At 44.7% G+C, this 22,535-nt stretch overlaps 1 protein-coding gene across 3 annotated transcripts in view; it reads right to left on the bottom strand.

Annotated features, from left to right (window-relative positions):
* tex10 (testis expressed 10) overlaps positions 1–18,544 on the bottom strand; it is a 46,022-nt gene extending 27,478 nt beyond the window's left edge. The window contains exons 1-8 of one of the 3 annotated variants that reach the window (XM_042332362.1): positions 18,338–18,544; positions 16,584–16,774; positions 12,536–13,251; positions 10,044–10,290; positions 8,138–8,250; positions 3,922–4,163; positions 2,908–3,046; positions 1,874–2,043 (exon numbers count right to left, since the gene is read on the bottom strand). In XM_042332362.1, the coding sequence (XP_042188296.1) occupies positions 1,874–2,043; positions 2,908–3,046; positions 3,922–4,163; positions 8,138–8,250; positions 10,044–10,290; positions 12,536–13,251; positions 16,584–16,763 (1,807 nt within the window). In that variant the 5' untranslated portion in view covers positions 16,764–16,774; positions 18,338–18,544. Of the gene's footprint in view, positions 1–1,873; positions 2,044–2,907; positions 3,047–3,921; positions 4,164–8,137; positions 8,251–10,043; positions 10,291–12,535; positions 13,252–16,583; positions 16,775–17,170; positions 17,386–18,337 lie in introns of those variants that run through there. The other 2 variants (XM_042332363.1, XM_007897430.2) reach the window with 2 other exon arrangements.
* Positions 18,545–22,535: the final 3,991 nt, after the last annotated feature.

The following is a 22,535-nucleotide window of genomic DNA, read 5'->3' as shown; positions in this document are numbered from 1 at the left end:
ATACAATCTTAAGGGGGGTAAAAGAACAGAGAGACCTAGGGGTGCAGGTAAATGAATCCTTGAAGGTGGCAGGACAGGTAGATAAGGCTGTAAAAAGGGCATATGGGATACTAGACTATTCCCCGAAACTATGGAATTCTCTTCCTCAATCCTTCCGTCTTGCCTCCTCCCCCCTCTTCCCAGCTCAGTATCAAGTTCCGCCACTGTTCAGAGCTCCGAGACACTGTCACGAGTGAAGGGCGCTACACAAATGCAAGCTGTTGTTGTTAATGTATGATGAGTAAATGTGAAGTGGTCAGATCAAATCAATACGAAAGTAGTGGCTAATTCTGCCTAAACAATGTATCAATGAAGCACCAATGCACCAAATCCATTTCAAAAGCTCTGCGGTAAGGATAAATACTTTATAGTCTAAACAGAATTTTGAGGTTTGGTAAAAATGTTGACAAAGTCTGCTAAAGTTTAAAGAGCACCATTTCCATGTGGTAGCATTGAATATTTTTCACAGCCTAGATAAACATGTTAGTATTTATACAACTGACAGAAAAAAAATGTATTACCCTGTAATTTTCCCGACTTCACAGAAACCCACTAAGTATATTGAGCCAAGCCTTGAGCAAATGTTTCTTTCAACTTTCAACAAGACTAAATGGGAAACTTAAAAACTATATTTTTTAAAAAAAAACAGTAAGACGAGCAAAGAAAATAACTATAAAAAAAATGCTGCACAGGAATGGTGTACAGAATTAGAACCTAGGAACTTAGTACTAGTTAAAAACTAATTATTACAGAAACAATGCTGTAATAATTGGAGTCCTGTAGCTCAGTGGTTAGAGCACTCGCCTCACAAGTGAAAGAACTGGGTTTGATTCCCGTCAGGGCAAAACATTGGGCAAGTTTCCTTACTCCACTCGCCTCTGTTTACCTAGCAGTAAGTAGGAACCCAGTTGTTAAGTTGATTGGCGGATCGCTTTTTTGGGGGTAATAATTCCTTCAAAAAAATAAATAATAATAATCTGGTCACAAAATCCACTGCTGTGAGCAATTGGCTCCCGCTTTGCGCCCACAAAATACAGTCAATTCACTTTACAGTATATTCTGTGAAGTGCTTTGAGACGTCTTGAAGATGTGATAAGGCGCTATATCAAATGCAAGGATTATTATTAGTAGTAGTTTAACAACAATATTTTTTTGCCCAGAGTTGTTACTGTCTGGAATGCATTGCCTCAAAGCGTGGAAGCAGATTCGATAGTAGCTTTCAAAAGGGAATTTGATAGGTACTTAAAAGGAAACATTTGTAGGGATATGGGGCAGTGGGACAGGTTGGTAGCTCTTTCAAAGAGCCGGCACAGGCACGATGGGCTAAATGGCCTCCTTCTGTGCCTTAAGATTCTATTATAACAACTTGCATTTACGTAGCACCCCTCACACAGGGTAGCGCCCAGAGCTCTATTAGGAACATAGGAATAGAATGACCCCATCTGATCTGGCCAATTCCAAAGTAAAATATTGAGATATGTATATGATAAAAATAATTAAAATAAAATAGGACTTAGTACATCTGTGCCTCGTTTAGGCACAGAAGTTTAGTCATTCTCAGACATCTCATTTAGTTATTCCTTATTATGCTGCCTTTAGCACCAAACAAGATTGTTGTTTAAAGGTTTTGGAGTTTAGACGTGTCAATTTCATACTGCAGAAATGCAAACCACTGACCTCCAGGCTGAAGGATGAAGCGTGCAACATTTACATGAATAAAAGGTAGAGGTGATTCGCAAACTTTTCTGCAAGTCATATAAAAACTGTAACCTTTTCATTCTTGGCACACAATAATAAGCTCCTACAATACTATACAGATTTAAAGCAGACTTACCATACAATCTGTAGACATTACTTTGAAGACTCTGAAGCAGCTCTTTGTTTGCACGAGCAGCTGCAGCATGTATTACATTAATAAGCTGTGCTGACAGAAGGGGGTTTCTCGAACCAAGTTGAGCAAGCTGTAATGGCAACCCTGCTAGCCAACGAGTCAGCAACTTGCTTCTGTCCAAACAGAGGGGGAAAGAAACATCAACAATCTACAAGTAACACAGGTGCTATTGAAGAAAACCTGGAAAAACAGGACTCTTGAAACACATACACATGTATTAGTGCCTGACTTGAGTACTAAAAACAGTGGAGCCTTGTTGTAACCTGGTGTTTGGGATTCATAAAATCACCAAATACACTGTTATAATGGGGTGAGACTGTAGTTAGATTCCTGCAGTTCGCATCTTTTGAAGTAATTTGATAACAACTTCCAACAAATGCGAGGGAGAGAAAACATTTCCTATTTAAAAACATTTAAAACAAGGCAAATAAATAGGAAAATTGATGAACCAAAATATCAGCTGTGATGGATGGGATGTAGGGAAGGTTACAAGCTAAAAATGTTGATATTTCACAGTATTGCATGCGTGTTAAAATAGATACTTTAGTGAGTTGGGTCTTCAATCTCCATCATAGAAAGGCAGGCCTTCTTGCTTTCAGCAGTCCTACGCCCAAGTAAAATGGTCTCCCTCAATGAATAGTATTGGGAATTCTGATCTCATTAGTTTCATGATGGTCCAAACTCATGCTCCTCCGAACAACTGCATAGTTCTTAGCGGGCAGAGAACTGTTCAAAGAGAGGTGATAGCTTGAAAATGAAGACATCCCTTCTCTGGGACAGAGGAAATTGTTCAGACAATTGAACTAAACCTCCTGACAACTTTATCCTCATTATGACAAAATTCACACTGAGCTTTCCTGGATCTCCAAAACAGAGAGCATGCTGTAAATTAAAACATTATGAAAAACTTGGAATATATTAGGGAGAAAGGAAAAGGTTTCATTCATTCAATGGATAAGGAAAAATAACCAGATTACCTAGAAATCAACAGGTTGGAAGACTTCTCTCTCAGATAAAGACCACTAAAGAAATGGAGCAAAAGGGTGCGAACTGAGAGTGTGAGGCCTTGTTGCTGATACTGTGTATAAACTGCTCTCAGCAGCTCCTCTGAGGCACCTAAGGACAAGTAGAAAACAAATGAGCAAAGGTTTGTGAAGTAATTGCTGATTAAGACAAAGCCAAGTTTATACAGGCAGTTCAACTATAATTAATGCTGAAATTGATTCTATCACATTTTCTTCACAGTAAATTTAAATTGACGATTTATATAGCATTTAATGCATCAAACAAATATATACCATTTAATGCATTAAACGAATGAATAGCCAGCTAATACTCAGAATGTCAGAATTCACACACAACTAATACTCACTTAGGTGCTCAGTGCCTGTGGCAATGTGCTTGGGTGGAAGAGGGAAACAAGAAGCCTCAAGCACAATTTAAAGAAATATATAAAAATACAATAAGCATTGGGACTAGTTATTTTTTATTGTGGAGTCCTGTAGCTCAGTGGTTAGAGCACTCGCTTTGCAAGTGAGAGACCTGAGTTCAATTCCAGGCAGAGGGCGAAACCTTGGGCAAGTTTCCTTACTCCACACACCTAATAATAATCCCTCCAAAACCAAAAACAATAATAAATTGGTCATTTTCAATCTACGACTGTTTGTGGGACATTGCTGTGCGCAATTGGCTGCCGCGTTCGCCCACAAATATACAGTCAATTCACTTTACAGTGTGTTCTGTGAAGCGCTTTGGGATGTCCTCCTGACGTGAAAAGCGCTATATCAAATGCAAGGATTATTATTATATTATTATTTTTAGAAAATATTTGTTAACACTGCATGATGAGTCAGCAATCAGTCCAAACTTCTCAACCATGAAGTTACTAACATGTTTTATATATAATGTGTGCTTCATGTGTACTTTGGTCAAAACTTCATCTGTCAAATGTAAGACTTCAGAATATTTGTTTTGTTGATCATTTCTTTCACCTCTGTTCCGCTGTATGAGGACAAGTCGCCACACGACCATTAACAGTCCACTCAGCTGATGAGAGCTCAGCTTCCTGCCATCTGATAAACTTTCGGTCACAAACTTTCTAATTTGTTCCAGCCACTCGGTATCCAGATGGACCGTCGAAGTATTGGTGAGCAACACCATAACCTGACACAGAGCCAGGTTCAAAGCAAGAATATGATCTGCACCATTTAAAACTGCTGCTCCTTGCTTTTCCCTGGGAATGAAGAAAAATATAACTCATAACTATTATACATCCCTCATGAAAATAAAATGACTGTTGTTATTAAGGCACAAAATTGTAGTTATTTTTAACAGATTCCAGCTGTCATACTGGCAATTCACCAAAAATCATTTAAGATGCAAACTATACAGGTTTTTTTATCAGTTGTTTATTGTTAGGACTTTGGGTCAGCTTTATTTGCACACTCTGCACTAGCTGCAAATCATTCTTTAGCATGTTTTCATGCTGATATTGGTTGTTGTCTTCATGGCTGTTCGTTAGACATTGCTGCATGCAAATTGGTTGCTGTGTTTGCCCACAAAACACTGTGCCATATACCTGTGTGAAACACTGACATCGTGATAAGGGCATCCAAATGAGAATATAGGAGGAACTTCTTCATGTAGAGGGTAGTGAGAATGTGGAGTTTGGTGACAGAATCAGAGGTTGAAGCAGATAGTAAAGATGCATTTAAGAAGTTAGATGTACACATGAAGAAGGGAATATAAAGGTCCGGGAGGGAATAAGGAGTGGGTGAAGACCAAGGCCAATAGAAAAGTGCGGCCGCAGTTTTTCTGCGAAATCTGCTACAACATCCACTGCTAAAAACCTGTACAAACACATTGGGCTCTGGCGCTGTTGCCGGCTGTTTATTCAACACTACTGTGGATGGAGCGGCTCCAAACAGGCATGCACCGTGTGACACGAGTGGGAAATGGGCTTCATTCCACTCCGAGGTCCCTCTGTTGAGATTGTCTGTGTGTCCTTCTCCTCTGTCTGTTTGTATGTGTGTGTGTGTCTCTGTCTGTCTGTCTGTGTGTCTCTCTCTGTGTCTCTGTCTGTGTGTGTATGTCTCTCTCTGACTATGTGAGTGTCCGTCTCTCTGGCTATGTGAGTGTGTGTGCCTCTATCTGTGAGTGTTCGCGTCCCTGTGTGTGTCTGTGTATGTGTTTCTTTCTCTCTGTCTGTGTGTGGCTCTTTCTCTGTTTGTGTGTGTCTCTTTCTCTCTGTCTGTGTGTGTGTGTCTCTTTCTCTCTGTCTGTGTGTGTGTGTCTCTTTCTCTCTGTCTGTGTATGTCTCTTTCTCTGTGTGTGTGTGTGTCTTTCTGTGTGTGTGTGTCTCTTTCTGTGTGCGTGTGTCTCTTTCTCTCTGTCTGTCTGTGTGTGTGTCTTTCTCTCTGTCTGTCTGTCTGTCTGTGTGTCTCTCTCTGTGTCTCTGTCTGTGTGTGTATGACTCTCTCTGACTATGTGAGTGTCCGTCTCTCTGGCTATGTGAGTGTGTGTGCCTCTATCTGTGAGTGTTCGCGTCCCTGTGTGTGTCTGTGTATGTGTTTCTTTCTCTCTGTCTGTGTGTGGCTCTTTCTCTGTTTGTGTGTGTCTCTTTCTCTCTGTCTGTGTGTGTGTGTCTCTTTCTCTCTGTCTGTGTGTGTGTGTCTCTTTCTCTCTGTCTGTGTATGTCTCTTTCTCTGTGTGTGTGTGTGTCTTTCTGTGTGTGTGTGTCTCTTTCTGTGTGCGTGTGTCTCTTTCTCTCTGTCTGTCTGTGTGTGTGTCTTTCTCTCTGTCTGTCTGTGTGTGTCTCTTTCTCTGTCTGTGTGTGTGTGTCTCTTTCTGTCTGTGTGTGTCTCTTTCTCTCTGTCTGTGTGTGTGTGTCTCTTTCCCTGTGTGTGCATGTGTGTGTGTCTTTCTGTGTGTGTGTGTCTTTCTGTCTGTCTCTTTCTCTGTGTGTGTGTGTGCCTGTGTGTGTGTGCGGTGGAGGCCCCGGGATGCAAAAGTTGGTGACGTCCTGGAGCCCTTCAGTCAAGACTCTCAATATTAGGTGCAGGCTGACACGAGCCAACGGTTGGGGAAACTAAAGGTTTGTTGAGGTACTGCTGGATTTTAACCAAAAAATGTTCAGCTCATCATCGAGAGCACTGTCTGGCTAGATTCATGCTGCTTGTCCAGCCAGGACCACCCTTACCTATCATGGCTCTGACTTGCAGAGTTAACAGAAGCTGAGTGGGAAGCAACCTTGCTCCCAGTCCAGGACTGCTTCTCGAAGTCCTGTCGATAAGTCAGGATGACTGGTTTGTTATCAGCAGTGTCCCAGAGGAAATTTTCCTGGCTAGGAACAAGGCTACCAAGTCCGCCACAGAGGACTGACTTGATTCCATTGCAAAGTACATCAGCTTGGAGCCAGCTCAGCAACAAGGAGCCCCCGCTTACCTCTGCCACACACACCCCTCCCCCCACATCTCAAAGGCTGGCTGAAAAGCTGTACATAATGAAATTAGGAGAAAGCTCCTACTTTTCAAAATGTTCAATAGGGTACAGCAGAAAAGAAAGGCCACACAGATTTTAAAATTAGAAATAGGTTAAAATGTATTGAAATAGCTAGAAAAAAAAGGGAAATAATGTCTTAAGGAAAAGCTAATAGAAGAAAAAAAATGCAGAGGGTGCTAAACTTTTGTTATGTTTATTTTCAGTTAAATTGAACATTTAGTGTGCAAATTGTCTGCTGCGGTTATCTACAAAATAGTCACTACATTTTACAGTAAATCCAACAAAGTGCTTGTGATGTCCTCCAGACGTGAAAAGAGCTAAATCAAATGCAAGGATTATTATTATAAATTTTGTTTCATTGCTTGAGTATGTTAGGATTAATAATACCGTCATAAAGCTATCCTGATGACTGAGTTCTTTATTCAAAATACTTATTCAGTGAAGTGTATAAGCTGACCATCTGCAAACAGTCATCCCTCAGAAATCTGAACCTATTACTGTATATTGTTTGGTTGCCAACAGATCAGATTTAATGAAAAACACAAATGCACATTTGCTATTGAAACAAACCTGATGTATTTATTCTACTTAGCTGCAAACTCAAAATAGCAGCTATTCTGTTTCAGTATCATTATTTTCCAATAGCTTTATATTTTAGTAAAATAAATAACTGAAGCAAAGTGGCTTTCCCAGAGATGGATGGGAACAATATTTGTTGTTTATTACATGTTGTGGGGTACAAACATAAGTGAAGCACGACTTAAGTGATGCATGTGCTGAAATGCAGCAGCCTGTTATAGTTATAATGGTGTTGCAATGGAAGTATGAACTTCATTCTGTCCACCATGTATTTGCTTTAGATAAGATGTAATTTTAATGAATTTGTAACTATCAAAGAGTTGTCAGTGCTGGGCAATTGAACCCAAATTTCACCCAATATTAGCATCACCCACAAAATATACAGTCAATTCACTTTACAATATATCCAGGGAAGCGCTTTGAGATGTCTCAGCGAAGTGATCAAATACAAGGATCATTATTATTATCAAGCATTTCCGGGTAAAATGTAGAACAGATAGATTAATTTCTACATCTTTTACTCTCAAACTGTTATAATTCCTGCTTCACCATAATATTCCTATTTCCTACTCTCGCTATGTACTCGAGTGTGTGGCGTCTCAAATGAGACAACTATTGGACATTCTTGGCAGTTTTGTTATGTAGACAACAGTCCTGTTGAAACTTGTATTACCACTGCCTAAACCCTTTTAATAATAATCTTTCATTTGCTCTAACACCTTTCACATCAAGAGGGCATCGCAAAACATTTCACAAGATTTACTGTAAAATGTAGTGAATGCAAATAAATATGTAGGTGAATGAGGTAGCCAATGAACAGGATTCCCTCACCAAGGTTGCCTCACAACCTGAACCCATGTTCTCACCCTACTCCCACAAATGGCTACTTCTTCATTCTACAAATCCCTCAGTCATCAACCTCCTACCTATCTCTCCACCACCCTCCCATGATCAAGTTTTCCATCCATCTCAATAGAACACTTCCAGATGTTATGCTACATCAAAAGCACAAATTGTTTTGTTCCAAAGGTGAAAGGACAATTTTCAAACACTTATACCATCGAAGCCCTTTAGTCACTTTTATGTTATCTACAGTTTTAATCCATTAGAGTACCATTATTTACTTACTTTTTAGTTCCATCTTTCTTTTTTGGTTTCAAAGTCTCCATTACAGAGTATGGAAAATTTCTAATGAAATGATTTTTAAAATCATTGAGATACTGATTTCGAAGCCAGGACTCCTGGAAAACACAGAATAAGTGGATACAGTTTATTCCATTTACATCTTCGCTCTATCATGGATATTACTTTGATTACACAGAAAAATCATACATAGAAACAAAAGTATATAATGAAGTTGTTCTTTGTGGGGAAAAAAGACTCAATTTCTAAACAATGAACTTCAAGAAAAAAAAAACATGCTTAAGTTCATATTTTTCCTATGCCATCACAAATCCCAATCATTAACGTGCAATTTATTATTAATAGATATTAAAATGTATAAAATCAGTTGCTTCAGAAAAAAATGATCCCATACCCGTGTTTGAAATGATAGGTTCAAACTATTATCTGATAGAAAATAAAATTAATGTAAAGACATGCTGTTTAGCAAAGGCAGTTTTGGGTAGAGCCCTTTAAAGTAGTAATAAATATACAAGGGTTTTGGTGAAGTTGATAGGTAAAAAAATTCTACTTTTTACTCTTTTTAACTCATAAATTAAAAAGTGGCTTTATTGGTCATTGGTTATAGGGAGCTGAAATGTGCATCTCAGCCTGGCTTCATTCAGTGGAATAGGGGGAGGGCAGCTTTTTGAACTTACTTGTGAGCCATAGGGGCATACAATCTTGAAATAACCTGTGTATCTAACTACAGCTGTGGTTAGTTAGGCAGATTCAGATCAGCTCCCTGCCTGATTCAAAGTGCCTTTCAAATCGGGAGGACATCACAGTAACTGTCCATGGTTCATTCAACTAAAAATATTTTTTTCAAACCCAGTACTTTTGGCTTTCAGATTTCTGTTGCTATGAAGACAGGATGCATCCTGCTCTCAGAATTTTGCCACTGCTTCCCAAAACTGGCCAAGAGATACGAGTTTCTTCCCCAACATACTAGAATGTCTCCAGTTGGCATTTCACAGATAAAGTCCTTTCTGAACTATTGAATGGTATTATTTTAATTCTTCAATATGAGATTCAATAATTTTTGCTTTCTGCTCTAACTGATGGAATAGGTCTTTGCAATTCAATTTACACTTATATAGCTCCTTAACACGCAGGGAGGATATCTCAAAGAGCACCGCATTACTGGAAGCTGAGCAGGGGATGGAAGCCAAAGCGGATGGAGAGGGGAAAGATGACCAAAAGCATGTCAAAGAGGTATGTTTTGAGATGTGCCTTGAAACAATTTGAAGAAACTCCAGGATGGAGTTCCAGACAGTGGGAGCAGAATGCATGAAACATCGTTAGCCAATGGTGGGGCAAATAGAGCAGGGGACATGAAGCATGCTAGTGCTTGCTGAGTGATGGGAGCCAACAGAGGTAAGGTAGAGCGAGACTATAGAGGGATTTGAACGTAAGAACAAGGATCTTGATTCAATCCGCTGGAGAATGGGGAGCCAGTGAAGCAGGGTGAAGATGGGGGTATTAGATTCGCAGAGCGATTGGAGGGAGAGGACAATGACTGCCAAGTTACCACGTCCGGGCTTGACTACATGATCTGCTCACTGCACTCCCTGCTCTTACTCACACAAGCTGGAGATTGTATAGGGAATAGCTGGGGAGTCCAATGAGCAGAGCAGTCACTGATGAGGGTCTCAGCGACCCAACAGGTAGTGACAGAGTCGAGCAATGTTTCGGAGTTCAGGCTGTTGTCATTTACTCTCTTCCGTATGTGATACAATTTCCATCAAATTTTAATTTTCTTTAGGCCTTCCGCACACCCAATTTGTTTTTATATGAAGAAAGCATTTCTGTCTTTTCCTAAAATTTGTAGTATGTTAGCCTCAATATAAAATCAAAGGAGTACCTTCCTTACCAATTTCTGAGTCTCGTCCTGTTGGTGCATCAGCTTCCACAAGAGTTGGATAATACTGAGAACCTGCATCATGAGCATCATGGCTTCAGGCTCAAGCAGGTTACCAGGGATGGGGGCAACAAGCTGAGAAGGAGAAGCTTCCACCCAACAGTCCAAAAGTAGAGGGACCAACGTCTTAATGAAGGCCTTTAGATTCTCTATGGAGGATAAACCATCTTCTGTACCAACACCAATGCCTAGAAGTGATCTGGGTATAGTAATTTTAAAAACATTATCAGGAAGGGATATACATTCCAGTATAGTATGCTGCACAGAATGATCAATATACAACATACAACATTATAACATGGTCATCCAGGTACAACGTCTCAGGCCCCATGCTAAAATGAAGTGCAAAAAATCACGGTTTACTGGATCATCAGGTAACTAGTGAAGTCACTTCAACAACAATTTACATTTATACAGCACATTCACACATCAGGTCTTCTTAAAGCTCTCTCAGTACTTGGGCACCGAACCTGGTGCACATTAGTGTGGAGGAAAAGATGAATTCAGCCCAACCAGTCTGTGCTGGTGTTTATACTCCACGAGCCTCCACCCATCCTAATCCCTCTCTCCTAGCCTCCCTTCATAGTCCTGTATTTCCTTATCTCTTTTTTCCATAATATGCATTTATTTAATATGTGACCTGAGTACATTTGCCCTATAGACGGACCAGTGCCATCCTGGGTTTCTCTCTCTACAAATACAATTTACATTTATATAGCGTCTTTCACATCAGGAGGATGTCTCAAAGTGCTTCACAGCGCTGTTTGAGCACCAGAGCTGGGAATGGGATCCTAGGGAGGCGGGGAAGGTGAAAGAGGACCGAAAATGCAGTTAAAGAACTACGGTTTGAGACGTACCTTGAAAGAGGGAGGAAGCAAATTGGAGGGACTCAAAGCTGGGAGTTCCAGAGAACAGGGACATAATGGCTAAAATTGACCACCGATAATAGAGTGGATAGGGTGGGGGACACTAAGCAGACTGGTGCTTGCTGAATGAAGCGAGCAGCTAGTCAGTGAGGTTGAAGGAGGGTGAGGCAAAATCATTTGTTTATAAAACAAGTGTAATCTAATTCGCAATAAGTTATCTGAGCCCACTCTTAATGAGTGAAAAAAGATTGTATTTTAAGTAATACATCTTGGGTGAAAAAAGGGAAAAAATTTAGAAATGTATTAATAAAAGGCATTAAAATTAGGAAAACCAGTCCGTTAAAGGCCTTCAGGCCATTTGATCTCATCCTTTCAGACCACCAAGCATAAGTGTGAGCACGGGGAAGATCAGAGCTGCATTTATCAACTAGTGGTAATGTAAAATTATTCATACAATGATGTAAACAACAACAACATTACATTTGTATAGTGCCTTTCACGTCAGGAGGACTTCCCAAGGTGCTGGACAGTGTACAGCATTTCAGACCCGAGCTGGCGTCAGGGGAGGAGAAGGGGGATGGCCGATGACATGGTCGAAGGGGAGGGTCTTGAGGTGGGAATTGAAGGAGGTTAAGGAGGGGGTGAGGCGGGATGGAATTCCAAAGGTTGGCGTAGAGTGGCTGAAGGCTCTCCCACCAAAGGTGGGGCGGGTGGGTTGGGGTATGTGGAGCTGAGCGGAGGGAACGGTCGGGTTGGTAGGAGCTTAGGAGGTCACAGAGGTAGAGTGGGGCGAGGCCATGGAGGGCTTTGTAGGTGAGGACAGGATCTTGAACTGGATCCTCTGAAGGATAGGGAACCAGTGGAGTCGGGCGAGAGTGGGGGAGATGGGCTCACAGAGTTTGGTGCAGGAGAGGACATGGGCTGCAGAGTTGTGGATTATCTGCAACCTGTGGAGGGAGGAGTTAGGAAGGCCGACAACCAGGGCATTTGCATAGTCGAGCCTGGAGGTGATGAAGGCATGAACAAGAGTTTCAGCGGCCTGAGGGGTGAGGTAGTGGCAGAGTCGGGCAATGTTACGGAGGTGAGGGAAGGCAGAGCGGGTCATGGCTTGAATGTGGGGAAGAAAAGACAGTTGAGGGTCGAACAAGACACCTGGGCTCCTGACTGGCTGGTGAGTTGGTGTGCAACCATGGAGGTTGATCTTATCAGAGCCTGAGGTGCTGAGGCGCTGGCGCGAGCCAATCAGGAGGGCCTCAGTCTTGTTCACATTCAACTGTAGGAAATTTGCCCTCGTCCAGGATTTGATGTCCGACAGACATTCTGTCAGAACAGCAGTGGTCCTGGAGTTGAGGGTGGAGGCAGATAGAGTTGGGTGTCATCCGCATACATGTGGAAGTTGACCCACGTCTGCGGATGATGTCACCAAGGGGGAGGCACAGGCTGGTAGCAGAAGATTGCAGAACTACTACTGTGATGTGTATAATATTGCCAGTATACTTCCTGTGTTTTTTTTACAGTATACTATGTTTTGGCGCAAATGATCAACCAAAATACATAAGTTTGCTCAGCATTTCTTACCTGAGCCTGAATGGAGCTGCTATGCAAGGTTGGGACCCAGAGTGCTCATACAACTGTATTTGCTGTTGTCCATTTATATACTGCTCCCAATTCACTTCTAAAGTGGACATGTATTCAGACCCAGTTCTGTCATCCGTCTCAAAAATAGCTTCATTCTCCACCGAGTGGCTTAAGCCCTCAACCACTGTCTGCAGGAACTTTTTCAACCTGGTCAGGACGTTAAGCCTCCACTGCTGAGAGGTGATATGGCGATTTGGATTAATGGACAGAATCCAAGACGATGTCTTCCCTCCAGCTTTCATTTCTTTCGAAAACTTCTGGTGTGAAATGAGCTCCACAAAATTCTTCAGCAGCACGTTACTACTCTCAGTGAGCAACTCTGGGTAATGTTCCAACAGGACGTCCAGCACCTTCAATGCATCCTCCTGTATGCCTTCCACTATGTGAGTCATTGCACTTGAAAGGTGTGCACTAACTAGGGGATAAAAGGGTGCCATTTGTTCACCAGAAATTCTGGGAGCAAGGAAGTGTAAAAGGCGGACAGCTGCTGCCCTCACAGTGGGGTCTTTATCTGTGAACACAGCTGAGACATCACTGAGAATATTGGAGAGATGAGAGGTAATTACTGATGGGTGCTGGGAGACGAGGTCCTTCAGGCCAGTCAGTGCACTCTGTTTAACCCCTGAATTATAATGGTGCAACTGTGTCAGCAGATCCTATTAAAAGAAAAACAAAAAGTTAATTTCTCAAGTGTAAACTTGTGTTTTACATTTGATGAAAAGCTCCATAGTAAATGCATAGTGACCTGGATGGACATACCCACTCCACTGATTTAAACTGTTACACCTGTAAATTCTATATCAATCCAAAAAGCTGGAGGTAATGTTAATGAAACTTCAGTCTTTCAACTACCTGAGGAACTCTCACCCACAGTCTGTCAACTGGTTGTCTATCTCATGCATGGCCCTGAAGGATTAGAGCATTTGCCTTGCAAGCAAGAGACCTGGGTTCAAATCCCGGCAAGGTGAAACCTTGGGCAAGTTTCCTTACTCCACATGCCTGACAATAATCCCTCAAGAAAAAAAACAATTTGGTCACTCAATCCACGACTGTTGTGGGACATTGCTGTGCGCAATTGGCTATAGCGTTTCACCCACATATAGTCAATTCACTTTACAGTATATTCTATGAAGCGAGAAGACGTCTCAATGTAATTCACTGTTGTATTATATCCTCATTATCCCAGTCCAATTTCTCCACAGTTTTCTGTGCGCTTAGCTACCAGGATAAATTTCTTGAGATACCTAATCTTGTAACCCCAGCAAACCAAATTCAAAATTTTCAACCTCACTTTCAAATGTCTCAATGGCCTCACCTCACCCTGCGACCCCACTGCCTTGGTCACTCCCTCCTCTTTAGCATCGGTCAGTGGAAGCAGCTCTTGTGATGCTGGTCCAGTTAAGAGGATTGACAGCCAAGCCAGATTGCTCTGACATAGAGGCATCAGTCCACAAGTTTATATTTTCATACAAGTCCAGGAGGGAAGTTAGGGTGGAAATAGCGGAGGCTTCAATCCTCCTTGGATATGGGAATAGTCCCTGAGGACTGGAGAGTTGCAAATTTTACATCTCTGTTCAAAAAAAGGGAGAGGATATATCTGGTAACCACAGGCCAGTCAACCTAATATCGATGGTGGGGAATCCTCTAGGGATCATAATTCAGGACAAAATTAAATTTCATTTGGAAAAATAGAAGTTAATTAATGACAGTCAACACAAATTTTAATTAATGACAGTCCAGACAAATCATGTCTGACAAACTCAAATGAGGTCTTTACAGATTCAATAGTTTTTTTTTAGGAAATAACATTATGGAATATAGTACATAGGTACTTCAGGGCATATGTGCATGCGACCGCCAGGAAAGTGGAAGGCAAACCACATGGACCTTGGTCTTTTTTCGTCTAGCATTTCTTACATTCTTAGATGATATAACAGAGAGGATTGATGAAGGAGGTGCAGTTGATGTATTGTATATGGACTTCCAGAAGGCATTTGATAAGGGGCCACATAAGACTAGTTAGCAAAGCTGAAGCCCATGGGATAAAAGGGACAATGGCAGCATGGATAAGAAATTGGCTGTGAGACAGAAAGCAGAGGGTAGTGGTGAATGGTTGTTTTTCAGATTGGAGGGAAGGATACAGTGGTGTTCCCCAAGGGTCGGTCAAAGACAAACTGGTCAAATGGGCAGACACATGGCAGATTAAGTTTAATGCAGAAAAGTGTGAGGTGATGTATTTTGGGAGGAAGAATGAGGAGGGCAATATACAATAAATGGTACAGTTTTAAAGGGGGTTCAGAAGCAAAGAGATCTAGGGGTTTATACACACAAGTCTTTGAAGGTGACAGGACAGGTTGATAGAGATGTTATTGAGGTTGAGTGTGCAGCCGTGGAGGCTGATGCTGCCAGCACCTGAGGTGCGGAGGCACTGGCGCGAGCCAATCAGGAGGGCCTCAGTCTTGCTGACATTGAGTTGAAGAAAGTTGTCCCTCGTTCAGGACTTGATGTCGGACAGGCAGTCGGTCAGGACGCCAGTAGTCCTGGAGTTTAGAGCGGAGGCAGAGAGATAGAGTTGGGTGTCATCCACATACATGTGGAAATTTACCCCATGTTATAATAATAATAATCCTTGCATTTGATTTAGCACTTTTCACGTCTTCTAGACGTCTCAAAGCGCTTCACAGAATAACTGTAAAGTGAACTGACTGTATATTTGTGGGCGAACGCGGCAGCCAATTGCGCACAGCAATGCCCCACAAGCAGTCGTAGATTGAAAATGACCAATTTATTATTGTTTTGTTTTTTGGAGGGATTATTATTAGGTCTGTGTGGAGTAAGGAAACTTGCCCAAGGTTTCGCCCTCTGCCTGGAATTGAACTCAGGTCTCTCACTTGCAAAGCGAGTGCTCTAACCACTGAGCTGCAGGACTCCAAATGTTTGCAGATGATGTCACCAAGGGGGAGCATGTAGAGGGTGAAGAGGAGGGGACCGAGAACAGAGCCCTGAGGAACACCGCACAAGACAGTTCGGGGGCTGGAGGAGAAGACGTGACGAAGTGGAGGCGGTGTGAAAGGTAGGACCTGAACGAGTCAAGGTCAGAACCTTGAAGGCTGAGGTGGGAGGAGAGGCAGTGGAGGAGGATTGAGTGGTCCATGGTGTGAAAGGCAGCAGAGAGATTGAGGAGGACAAGAAGGCAGCGGGAGCCCTGGTCACACATGGTCAGGATGTCGTTTGTGACCTTGACCAGAGCAGTTTCCGTGCTGTGGGCAGCACAGAAATCCAATTGGAGGGGTTCATGGAGGGAGTGGGAGGAGAGGAAAGAGCGAAGCTTGGAGGCAACGGCTCTCTCAAGGACCTTGGATAGGAACGGGAGGTTTGAGATGGGCCGGTAGCTGGATAGCTGTGATGGGTCATGGGAAGGTTTCTTCAAGATAGGGGTGATAGTGGCTGTTTTGAGGGCGGAAAGAACAGTGCCAGATGAAGAGGTACTTCAAGAGGAAAAAATTGTAAGGATATGGGGAAAGAACAGGGCAGTGGGACCGATTGGTAGCTCTTCCAAAGAGCCGGCACAGGGACAATGGGCCAAATGACCTCCTTCTGTACTGTAATATTCTATTATTCTATGACTCCCTCCTCTTTAGCAAACACCAGCCTGCTTTATGTCCCCCACTCACTCTTACCCACTATCAGTGGGTGATATTCAGCCACTCTGTTCTACCTCTACAAAACTAAGTTGTAACAATATGTAATAAACAATCAAAAAATGTTGCCTACATATTTTCGATGAATATACTTTGTCCATTCCTCTCTTTAATGAAAATCTGAATATAACAGTTAACTCACATCAAAACTAGCACAGGTTCCAAAAAATAACTATATTTCTTGCAGACCCATGCTTCTTGGAAAATAAAACCTTAGAAAATGGCAAGAATGAATAGTACATTTACTACCTTGTTTGGTCTGGCAACAGACCAAGAATAGGCCTTACCTTAACATTGAGTTTGCGATTATTCGTTGGCAAAGAGGCATCAGTCTTGAGTTGCTCCGGAACATGAACAGCTTGTGTTTTAAAGTTGGTGTTGGTTGCATTGTCTGATTTTGGTTTCTTTTTACCAACTTTTAACTTCACCTTTTGAAAGTCGTCCTGTCGTTTTCTTTTCTTACTCATTTTGCCTTACTCTGTAATACACAATCATTCTTAAATTCACTGCCAACGTTTTGGGGCAGATTGGTCTCAATGCCCCAGGACAAATGGGGGCACGTTTCTCATTCCTGAGCAACATGATGGCCGCTCACACTCGGGTAGGTCTGGCACTGGCCGGACTCACGGGCGTAGCTACTACAGAGGACTGTCGGCCATAATGATATCTGGTCAAACTGGAGACCCTCACCCTGTTCTCACAGTGGTGGTGGTGCTTATACTTCCATTTGAAATTACTTTACCAACCCCTTGGGGCAAGGCGGAGGGGTTGGTAAAGTAATTTCAAATGGAAGTATAAGCACCACCACCACTGTGAGAACAGGGTGAGGGTCTCCAGATCACACCTGAAGACCGTCCTCTTTGACTATGCTTACAGTCACCGCCCCTCTCTCCGTGGCTTAAGCGCTCAGAGTCACGGCCTCACGTGGAGTTCGCTATATAAGTGTTCTCCAGACTCCTCAAAGCGCTTTCACAGGATTTACTTTCTGGTTTAAAGTGTAGTTATTTGTGGAGGTGAAAAAAGGGGACAGTCAGTTAATGCACTGCAATAAATAGTGAATGGGCATCCAGACCGCGCTTCATGGGGGGCACCAACAAGCGGGAGAGGGAGAGGCCGGGGCTGTGGGTACCCTCCCCGCTGCTGGGGGGGAGGCCGGGGCTGGGAGGGGGGGAGGCCGGGGCTGGGGGGGGGGAAGAGGCCGGGGCTGGGGCGGGGGGGGGGGGGAGAGGCCGGGGCGGGGGGGGGGGAGAGGCCGGGGCGGGGGGGGGGGGGGAGAGGCCGGGGCGGGGGGGGGGGGGGAGAGGCCGGGGCGGGGGGGGGGGGGGGGAGAGGCCGGGGCTGGGGGGGGGGGGGAGGCCGGGCGGGGGGGGGGGAGGGCCGGGGGGGGGGGGGGGAGAGGCCGGGGCGGGGGGGGGGGGAGGCCGGGGCGGGGGGGGGGGGGAGAGGCCGGGGCTGGGGGGGGGGGGGAGGCCGGGGCTGGGGGGGGGGAGGCCGGGGCTGGGGGGGGGGAGAGGCCGGGGCTGGGGGGGGGGGGGAGAGGCCGGGGCTGGGGGGGGGGGGAGGCCGGGGCGGGGGGGGGGGGGGGGAGAGGCCGGGGCTGGGGGGGGGGGAGGCCGGGGCGGGGGGGGGGGGGGGAGGCCGGGGCGGGGGGGGGGGGAGAGGCCGGGGCTGGGGGGGGGGAGAGGCCGGGGCTGGGGGGGGGGAGAGGCCGGGGCGGGGGGGGGGGGGGAGGCCGGGGCGGGGGGGGGGGGGGGGGGGAGAGGCCGGGGCGGGGGGGGGGGGAGGCCGGGCGGGGGGGGGGGGGGGGAGGCCGGGGCGGGGGGGGGGGGGGGAGGCCGGGGCGGGGGGGGGGGGGGGGAGGCCGGGGCGGGGGGGGGGGGGGAGGCCGGGGCGGGGGGGGGGGGAGGGCCGGGGCGGGGGGGGGAGGCCGGGGGGGGGGGGGGAGGCCGGGGGGGGGGGAGGCCGGGGGGGGGGGGGGAGAGGCCGGGGCGGGGGGGGGGGGGGGAGAGGCCGGGGCGGGGGAGGCCGGGGCGGCGGGTACCTTCCCCGCTGTGGTCGCCGCCGCTTGTGGCTGAGCCGCCTGGAGTCGGGGACCTTCCCTCGCGAGCGGCACACGCGCCACGGCTGCCCTCCGGGTCACTGCCTGCAATTCTCTCCTCTACATTTTCCAATTCATTTCGTCGCAGGCGCTTGAGCCAGAGGGAAGCCCAGGCCCCCCGCCCCGCCCCCGCCTCACTGACCACGGGAAGATCACAGAAAACTCTGCTCTTGGGACACCTTTGTGGCTTCGTCTCGGCGTTGAAGCCGGGGTCCTCGCGCGCTGAGCTTGCTGGGAATTGTAGTCTTTCATCCCAGCAGTGGAGCGGGACCGCGTGGGAGTGATATTTTTTAGTCGTTTTTTATCGACGCGCAGAAAATTCTTACGAGAGGCATAAATATATAGTTGGTGGCTGAGCTTGTGGGTCAGAAATGGTTGTGTTTTTTCACGTGTGAGCCTCCTGAGCGAGTACAGAAAGCTGTTTGATATGAGGGGAGGGGAGGCTTCACAACACACGTCCATTCCCTTTTCGTGGAGTCCTGTAGCTCAGTGGTTAGAGCACTCGCTTTGCAAGTGAGAGACCTGAGTTCAATTCCAGGCAGAGGGCGAAACCTTGGGCAAGTTTCCTTACTCCACACAGAGCCTAATAATAATCCCTCCAAAACAAAACAATAATAAATTGGTCATTTACAATCCACGACTGTTTGTGGGACATTGCTGTGCGCAATTGGCTGCCGCGTTCGCCCACAAATATAGTCAATTCACTTCTGTGTTCTGTGAAGCGCTTTGGGACGTCCTCCCGACGTGAAAAGCGCTATATCAAATGCAAGGATTATTATTATTACTGCAAAGTCCCTTCACCCAACTACTGTCAGCAGCTCTCAGCCCATCAGTCCTGTTCCTCTCTCCCATGGCTGGTGAACTGCCAAGTCAAAACCAAATGAGACAACTGAACGTTATTCAGATTAAACATGGAATTGTCCTCTCTGTATTTCAGTTGGGAGAGTGTGTGTCGTCCCACTTGCTCTAAACTAAGGAGGGAATGCTCCCAAAGTTGTCTGAAGGCTGAGAATCAGTGTATGAAATCCAGTGTGTGGGAGTAATCAGTTTGGTGCATTTGTAAAGTATTTTGATTTTCTCTCCTTAGGAGTCGGTCATTTTCCAAGGACAATAAATGAAAGTGACCCCTTTCTCTGCCGTGTTTCGCGCCAAAATCCATCAATGCTTGTTTTGGTTCAGCTGTTGTATCCACTGTTTGAATAATAACAAAATTACCTTTGTATAGCGCCTTTCACGTCGGGAGGACGTCCCAAGGCGCTAGTGGGGGAGGGTGGAGAGGGGGGGGGGGGGGAAGCAGGGAGATCGAAAGCAGGAGGGTCTTGAGGTGGGTCTTGAAGGTGGCGAGGGAGGGGGTGAGGCAGAGGGACTGGGGGATGGAGTTCCAGAGGGGGGGGCAGAGTGGAGGAAGGCCCGCCCGCCAATAGTGGGGCGGGCAAGGTGGGGGATGTTAAGCAGGCCTGAGACCGCTGAACGGAGGGAGCGAACAGGATGGTAGGGGGTTAAGAGGTCGTAGAGTTAGGGGGGAGCAAGACCGTGGAGGGCTTTGAAGATGAGGCCCAGGATCTTGAACTGTATCCTCTGTGTGATGGGAAGCCAGTGCAGTTGGGCGAGGATGGAGGTGATAGTTCTGTGAAGCGCTTTGGGACATCCTCCCCACGTGAAAAGCGCTATATCAAATGCAAGGATTATTATTATTATTATAGGGTCGTGGAGCCTAGTGCGGAAAAGGACAAGGGCTGCAGAGTTCTGGATGATCTTCAGCCTGTGGAGGGAGGAGTTGGGGAGGCCGACAAGTAGTGAGTTTGCATAGTCAAGCTGTTGTAATGAAGATGTGTGAGACAATGTCGGAGCCGGGCACTTCAGGGCTCAGTGGCCAACAATTACTGCATACTCTTTTCCTACATTTGTGCAGGGAAACAAGGCAGGGAAATAAAACTTGTTTCATTGAAGGCAGCATGGTTTTAGTGAGTGTTAATGGGGGGGCATTGTTAGGTTCTCAAGCACAAGAAGGAATTAATTAATAAAAAATAATCACTGATTTGATATAGGGCCTTTTCACTTCATTGAGATGTCTCAAAACGCTTCAAAGGATTCTACTGTTTTGTGACTAGTAAACAAATGCAACAGCCACTCTGTACAAAATATCCCGCAAAAGGGCCATGAAGCAGACAGGACTTCAGTTTATCCAAAGGATTATCCCTCCCAAAAATTGCATCCCTCACTATTGGAGTATCAGCCTAGACTGGGCTGTGCCAACACTCAAGTACTTTCAGCAGATAGAAACCATAACAACTGACTCGGGAAGCGGAAGTTCTACTCACTGAACCAAGTTTACACTTCTTTTGTGAAGAATTGAGGATTGGATTTTTTTTTAAAAAACGGGGGCAAACTTTAACTGTCCAACTCCTTGGGATGTTCTGCCGACATAATTATAAATGTAACTTTGGTTGTTGGTAAACCAAAGTCTGGCCACTGAGCCAGATGAAACTATTTTGGATTATAAAAAATGTGCCTCCCCAGAAGCAGTGAATCTAAGTTGGGGAACCTAAACCCTAAAGCTTACAGGTTTGCTTGGTGGTTAGCAGGGAAGCTATAAATGTTCTCAAAATTTATGTATTGTAGAGGCAGAAACTGCTCATCTATTGCAAACTCTTTCAGTCCGTCTCGTGTCTACCTCCCACCCCTCCGCCCGGTCATCGTCCACCCCTCACCTTGCCACAGAGATGATATAAAACAGCATCAGTATGGCTGTGATATATCCACCACCTCTCCTTTCTTCCTATATATGGACTGACTAAACACAAAACTAGTAACTTCTATCAACAACTAAACAGCCTTGAAGAAGAGTCCTCCAAATCTGATAGCCAGGTGAGGAGATGAGGGTAAAGTTTTAATCTTCCAAGAGTCTATCTTTGTGTAAATTCCTAAATATTTTTATATTACTGTAGACTCCAATCCTAGAATGTGATGTGAAGGATATTGAAAACGAATAAGCTGAAATGTTGCTTCACAACTTTCCTCCCCCGCGCCCCCACCACCTCATCATAATGGTGAAAAACTTCTAAACATGTTTACTCATCAAAAAGCAATCAAAGAAGAGAAGCAAAAATACTGGCCTGTAGAAAAGTTGCATTTTGGGTTTATTTTTGCCCTTTATTATTATAGCAACAAACTAAAAAGTAACAGCCATGTTTAAGCATTGATGAAATAGATTTTTGAACCACTCAGAGAACTTGTATGATCAGCCCTCCCTGAATACCAAATACGTAGTTGGCATTTTCAGTATCTCAAGTGAAGAGAGTCAGAGAGTCAGCTTACCAAGCTTTCGTATGGTAGAATACAAGTAATTTCCACAAATACACTGCCAATATATCGTTTAAATGAAATCAATTAACCTATTCAGCTGTATAATCAAGTATTTTTTTCCATTTTAAATACAATCATTTTTCCATGAAAAAGTACTGTAATTCTCTAAAAATCCTGTTGCTGGAAACAGTCGTATAATTTTGAAGCTGCAAGGTCAAAGATATCTTACTTCTGGTTATCTTCCAATCTGAAGTGCATGTGAGATAGACAAGAGTGTGTGCAGTTTCTTGAGGAGGCAATATTTTAAACAAATATTCCTCCTTAATTGCGGTTCAATTCTATATAATCTTTTACCAATCACAAACAAATAATTGTTAACTTCATCCAAACTTTGTATATTATCCCTTCCTCGGTCTCCAGTATCATTTCATAGCCAAGAGGAATAGGGAGTTTGCCCGCTTCTGGTTTCTATAACAAGACAGTTAGCCAAGAAACCTCGGCCATCAATTTTCATCATCCTAAGGAATAAATTGGTGTTTTCCATTTAATTGGTGTTTCCCCAATTACATAGGTAATGATTCGACCATACTATGTAGGAAATATTGGGCAAAACAGTCTTCTATTCATTGATGGAAGTCATTGGTCACTGGGAGCATAGCTCAATGATAATGGATATGCTCATTGCAGTAGTCATATGCTCCAAGAAATGACTTGTCTTCTCAAGAACGTCAGGTGATCACTGCACTGAGCAAACATAGCTCATAAATTCAGGACTAGAAACCTTACTCATTGAGGTTACAGTTAATAAAGAACATAAGCATGTAATTTAGGACTT

This window comes from Callorhinchus milii, unplaced genomic scaffold (genome assembly GCF_018977255.1).
Source record: "Callorhinchus milii isolate IMCB2004 unplaced genomic scaffold, IMCB_Cmil_1.0 Scaffold2, whole genome shotgun sequence".
In the NCBI taxonomy this organism is placed as follows: domain Eukaryota; kingdom Metazoa; phylum Chordata; class Chondrichthyes; order Chimaeriformes; family Callorhinchidae; genus Callorhinchus; species Callorhinchus milii.
The sequence above is the reverse complement of the archived record's forward strand: the minus strand, read 5'-3'. Positions and strand labels throughout refer to the sequence as shown.